Below are 6,460 nucleotides of genomic sequence, written 5' to 3' on the forward strand. Positions count from 1 at the left end.
ATAGACTGATCAGCAGGCCTTTCACTAGCGGCTCACCGATTATCTAACAGAAAGTTCATCGCAGAAAAATCACAGACCAAAAAATACCGCTATAGAAGCAACAAAAAAATCTACAGCTGTAGACGCTTGTAACATTCTTGGCTATTGGATCTCTAGTGACTATATAACGAGTGATTTTGACCCTTTTAGTGCATGTATTTTGTATTTCATGTGAAAAACTTTAATAATACTCAAAGAATATGGAGACAGTCAAAATATGACTATCGAAATTGCTGGCAAACCATAGTTGGTGAAGTTTATAAGGTTTTGTCATTTTTTAATGAAGATAATTTACTTTTTTTTTTATCTTACTTCCTACTGAAGTATCCTCGTTTCAACAACCTGTTTTTTTTAAATTAAGTGGATATCTTCATTCTTCCTTAAGTTATTACAAGATCGGTGACATTATGTCAACATCTGTTGAAACAGCTATTGAAAAATACAAAGTTGTATACAGACAGCTTGTATTGGAAAAGGGTTGAAAAATAGAGCGCCATGGCATTAAAATATAGGTTTCACGATATCTTTTTGTAATAATAAGTGTCTACTTCAATGTTTGCCATTATCTGCCCAACTACAAAGTGAATTTTTCTTTCAAGTGGATTTCATTCATAAAAAGCTAGTTCCCCGGAATCACTTGCATGGAAATATGGATTTTACCTAATCTAGCCTTACACTCTTTTCTTATTCAGATAAACTGATCTTTCTTTATAATGTCTGCCATGAACACTGTGTTTGTAAAATCAGACCCAGAAGCAAATGATTTGAGTGACAGTCTCTATCCAACAGGTTAGTTAGAGAGTTCTTAACTATGTAAATTATAAAGATTATTGTCCCTAAGAATATTTGCAGTATGTATTCATATTTTTCATTTCATTTCTCATTTCTTCCCTAGTCATGTCATCTATAGCCATGTTATACGTACCCATTTTCCATTCATCCATGTCTTCTATAGCCAAACTTTGTCACTTTTCCTATTTCTGTTTCCTATCTAGAAATGTTTTCTATAAGCCTGTCTGCTATTTTTATTTCTTTTACAGTCATGTCTAGTATAGTTATGTTCACCGTAAACATAACTGAACACTTCTAATTGAACACTAACCTCTATTAGAACGTCACTTTTACTTGATCAGCGCCTCCATTTGGCCGCCACTATAGAAGAAAAATTGAAAAATCAAGCACCACCCTTAATTTCACTGCCACCCCTGTTTGACCACCTCATTGACATTATTTGATTTTAATGATTCCATAATGGCAAGTGATCAGTAAAAACGTGTCCTCAAGATCGTACTAATAGTGACTCGGTTACATTAATAACAATTATTTATTTTATTGTTTCTGTTCATATCAAAGTCCATTTTTTAACTCCAAAGGTTTTTGTTGTTTTTTCATTAAAACTTTGAAAGTCACATCATAGAAATAATTAATATCTGTATCAAGCTAAGAGTGGCTGCTTGTTTAAAGTTGTTCTTATACTTTGTTCATGAATACTTTGTACCAAACATATCCATGAGTGCAAAAGGTTTTATGCAACGTCATTAAATATAGTTAAAAATTTACTTGCAAATTTAAAATCCAAAGAAAGATTTAAAGCACCAGCAAGTTGCAAAATCATATCATCGAAGGTTAATTGCAAGCAATGGATATCAACTGTTAGAGATGTTTCTCGGTTTCCAATGCGTATTTATTTAGCGATCCTTGAAAAGTTAGCCGAAGCATTGCAATCAAATGGGTTAAATTCGCAGTCCGAAGGAAAGTGCACAATATAGATCACATTCAATTTGCCTCTAAAAGGCTTAAATTTATTTTACCTAACTTTTGATGAGCTTTTTAAAAACAAAACAACACCAGTCACTTTCTAGCGCCAGTTCCATTTGACCGCCAATATAGAAAAATAGTTTAAAAATAGAGTGGCATCGCGTTCAATTAGAGGTTTTACGATATCTTATATTCCCATGTCTGCTATAACCTTGCCCCCTCAAGCCATAGTGTATTGTAACTACATACTATTCTATTGTGATGCTTTAACCAGCCAGCTTAAAGTACTGTTTAGGTTGGTCCTTTTGTGTAGCTCCGCGAAAACAATGTTTGTATGTAGTAAATTATAAATACATTATATTGTAGACATTGAGGTTAAAGTGGAACCTGGTGATTCATCAGTCAACACAAATCGTAATGAAGGTAATTATAGAAAAAAATAATTTTCTTCATGAAATCTCATTATATATACAAAAAACATCTCACTATCATTATTTCTAGATGAATTTTCATAAATATTGCAGTAGTAGCAGAAGTGAAAACAGAACCAAAATCTGTTGTTGGCTCTGATAATCTCTACCCAACTAGTAAGTCAAATATTAATTAAATAATAGTGATAACTGCTGTTGATAAGCTTTGATATCAGGTGCTTGTGAATTGAATGGTGAAACTACAGTCAAACATGGATAACTCGGCTACGGATAGCTCGAACACATGGTTAATTCGAACGGTTTCTTTGGTCTGTTCCCACGTAATGATAAATTGCTATAGATAACTCGAACTTAACATCGTTAACTCGAACAGTTTTTGTGCCAAAGGAACCAACTTAAAACAAACCAAAATTGATTTTAATCCAAAGGAATTTGCATTAATCGCGGAGCCACGGCTACCCTGCCTTCCTAGCGAGGAAAGCGCTCTCTATATGTAGTATATAGTGTGCATACATGTATATTCCTCCGTACCGTATAATGGAACTGATTAAGAAACCGTATAAAACCTGATTAATGGGGTCGCTAACGCGTCGGCTATGTTACGGCCAAACTAGAAGCGTAAAAAAGTATTAGAGATAAAAATTTAATAAAAATCGACGCAAAATGCATATTGTAAGAGTGATTATAATTATGTGGATATATAAGGAAAAAATGTCAAAAATATACTCGTGGCCCGGCGTCCGCTATACCAAACATCCGCTTTGCAATGGCCTCACGAAAACAAGGAAAACCGTGGAAACCTTCTGAAAAACTTGAAATAATTGAAGCAGGAAAAAAATCATCTGCAATATCAAAAAGAGAAAATTTTCCAAAAAGTACATTTTCAACGCGGATTAAACAGAAAAAAAGAATAAGATCGTTATGTGACCAAATTTCATCAAGGTTAAGAGATCGTTCAACGTCACACGATGATTTGGATGGTGTGTTATTGACTTGGTTTAGACAAATGCCTGGTAAAGACGTACCTATCGATGGGCCAATTTTATTAGAAAAGGCTAACAAGTTTTTACAGGATTTAGGGAAAGATACTATTGTTTCTCGCGGTTGGATCGACAAGTGGAAAAAAGGCATTCTATTGGCGGTCAGAGAGTTGTTGGAGAGTCAGCTGCAGTTAATGTTGGAGAGGTGGAAAAGTGGAAGGAAAAGGTGCTAACTCCATTACTTCCAACGTATACTTATGATGACATATTCAATATGGACGAAACCGGGTTGTTTTACAAGCTCATGGTTGACAAAACGTTGCACTTTAAAGGGGAGAAGTGTAGTGGAGGGAAGCTGTCAAAAGAAAGACTGACTGTGGCACTTTGTGCTAACATGTCGGGCACCGAGAAGGAAGTTCCTATTGTAATAGGAAAGTTTGGAAAACCCCGCTGTTTCAATACTGTTACTAACCTTCCATGTCAGTATTACCACAAAAAGAAGGTTTGGATGGTGAGTGACATCTTTCAAGCATGGGTAAGAGATTTTGATCGGCGGATGACAAGAAAAAACAGAAAAGTGCTTCTCATCATTGACAACTGTCCATCACACCCAACTATGAATAGGCTTATGTCAATCAGGCTTTTATTCACACCACCCAATACCACAAGTGTGCTGCAACCTATGGACCAAGGAATTATTCGAATTTTCAAATCTTACTATCGTCAGCAAGTTTTGCGATTTACCGTTGATTACATTGACACTTATGGAAAGAAGCCAGTTGTATATATTAATGTTTTACAAGCTATACGCTGGGTGCACAAAGCATGGTACTGTGTCACGAAAGAAACCATAGCTCGCTGTTTTCACCACGGGCTTGGTCATACCAACCTTGATCAAACAGATGTGACTTCAACTGTTGATGATAATGAAGAAGGTGACACTGTGAGAAATCTAAATTTGCTACTACATACCATAGATCCTACATCAAATGTGACAGCAAGTAGGTAATCTGGAAATAGCCTATGCTGTTAAATTATCATGAATTCGACCCAATAAAGGGCTACATTTATGACCGTCAATGGTGCCTAACAAATGTTTTAAACGTAGTGTTACTTTCCCTTAAAATAGAGTTTTGTTTTGCAGATGAGCTTTTAGCAGTTGATGCAGACGTCACTGTTGCTGAGCATTTGAGTGATGCGGAAATTGTGCAGCCTGTGACATTTTGAGGTACTCTGGATGATTCTGATGGAGAAGATGAGGCTGAGATTGTTGAACCTGATCCACCTACCATGGCTGATGCAAACAACGCTTTAGATGTCCTCAGACGTTTTATAGATACGAGAGAGTGCAAGGACTATAATAACTGCTTAAAAGCTATATCTACACTCAGTTACACTGTTGATTTTTCTCAACAACACGTCTTTTCACAGACTACACTCGATAAGTTTTTTAAATGAAACAACTGATCAGATGTAAAGGATGCGTTTTTGCATTGGTCGTGAATGTGTACTCGTGTGAAGTTTTAGAAATTATCCGAAAATTTAAATATTTTTCTATCAGCTGAGATTTGTTTGTAGTTTTAGGTGATGTGACTGCCAGGATGTTTGAAGATTTAAATTGGCAAAAATGATCTTTATTAAAACACTCAGAGGAAAATGATGGGTCTTTTTTTTTAGTGTTTCAACGGCGATCAAGTTTTGCCAATTTTAATCTGAAAACGTCATGGCGGTACATCACCTAAAACAACAAACAAATCTCAAGTGATAGAAAACTATTTATCCTTCCTGATAAATACTTTTGAAACTTTACATGAGAGGCTCTGTAACTTGCAACAAGCAATCTATGATTTTGCTTTATACATAGTTTGTATATGTACATCAGTACATGTATCTTCTGCTAAATACATGCATTTGTGACAGTGCTCTGATAACTTGAACGTTCTGATAACTCAAACACTGTCGCTCGGTCCCGTGAAGTTTGAGTTATCCATGTTTGACTGTAGTTGATTCTATTAAGGGTGATGTATACAGTCGAGCTTTGACCTTTGTTTGTTTGGACTAGCACAGACTAGTCATGCCCGTACATTGATAATTGAGTAATGTACATTAAACAGATATGATTGTCTCATTATTATATTCATAGACATATTAACAATACTTAGAGTTAACATAATATAATATAGTTAATAGGTCTATGAGTATGATACTGACCTTTGAAGGGCATAGCGTGATCCATATCACCCCTACTTTGCATTCTCTCGCAGCAAGATAGAAGCTGCCATCGCAGGCTCCGTATTTCTTTTAATCATTTACCTGCCATATTTTTATTTCCACACAAATGCTTTCGTGACCTGAGTGCCAATTCCTGTGAATCTGCAATGGCTCAAAGCGCGTTTACACCAGGCCGATTTGTCGGAGTGCTTCAACTCCGATGTTGGAACCGCCTCTAGTCTGTCTACGATTTGAAATTGGTTTTTGTAGAGGCTTTTACACCGGACCAACTCCGATTATACAAAATGGGTCACTATTTTAACCAATTAAATACAACATCGATACCTATTCCATTTTGACCGCTTATCACCAAAAACGGAAACGATAACCTTGCCATTGATTCATATCACGCCCACACTGCTTCTTACAGTAATTCTTATAGTAATAATAGTAATAATTTAGTTCGTCAAAATTATTTTTTCAATGATGGAACAAGACAACGACGATTTACTACCATGTTGTGCTGCAGCCGTTGTTGCTTTAGATGAAGTCAAAGAGAAATACGTACGTATGCATATTTTAATTTGGATATATAGTCAATTATTTACGCTATTCATTTTGTTAACATTCAATTTAACAGTATTATTCACGATTTGTTTACCAATGTTTCAATTCACATAATTTTATTAATTGTCATTGTACCCGGTTAGACCAACTGTTAGAGAAGTATTGCCTATTAATTTTCTGGAAATATTTCCTCGATTTTTGACTCAAACCAACTTTTCACATGATGGTACTACAGTAACTGTATGTTCTGTGTATTTGTAGGAAGATTTGAAAAAGGGTAAACCATTAGTCAGTCCAATTACTGGATCACGTACCATACATGGTGCTTTTTATTCAACTGTGCGAAAGCTAATTGATGCTACTGGGGATGACAAGCTACCATCCAACCGGGTTGGCACGTTCCAAAATTACTTCCGATTGTCTAAAGAAAAGTTAAGCTTTGTTTTATCGAAAGTGGAGCTAGAAATAAAGTAG

The 6,460-nt window shown here is 35.5% G+C and overlaps 1 protein-coding gene across 1 annotated transcript; it reads left to right on the forward strand.

Annotated features, from left to right (window-relative positions):
- Positions 1 to 752: 752 nt before the first annotated feature.
- On the forward strand, positions 753 to 6,460 carry LOC137388046 (tigger transposable element-derived protein 6-like). The gene is made up of 5 exons (XM_068074562.1): positions 753 to 828; positions 2,164 to 2,220; positions 3,301 to 4,209; positions 4,353 to 4,423; positions 6,248 to 6,460. Exons 1-5 carry the CDS (start codon positions 753 to 755, stop codon positions 6,458 to 6,460), a joined length of 1,326 nt encoding a protein of 441 aa, XP_067930663.1.

Source organism: Watersipora subatra, chromosome 2 (assembly GCF_963576615.1).
Source record: "Watersipora subatra chromosome 2, tzWatSuba1.1, whole genome shotgun sequence".
Lineage (NCBI taxonomy): Eukaryota > Metazoa > Bryozoa > Gymnolaemata > Cheilostomatida > Watersiporidae > Watersipora > Watersipora subatra.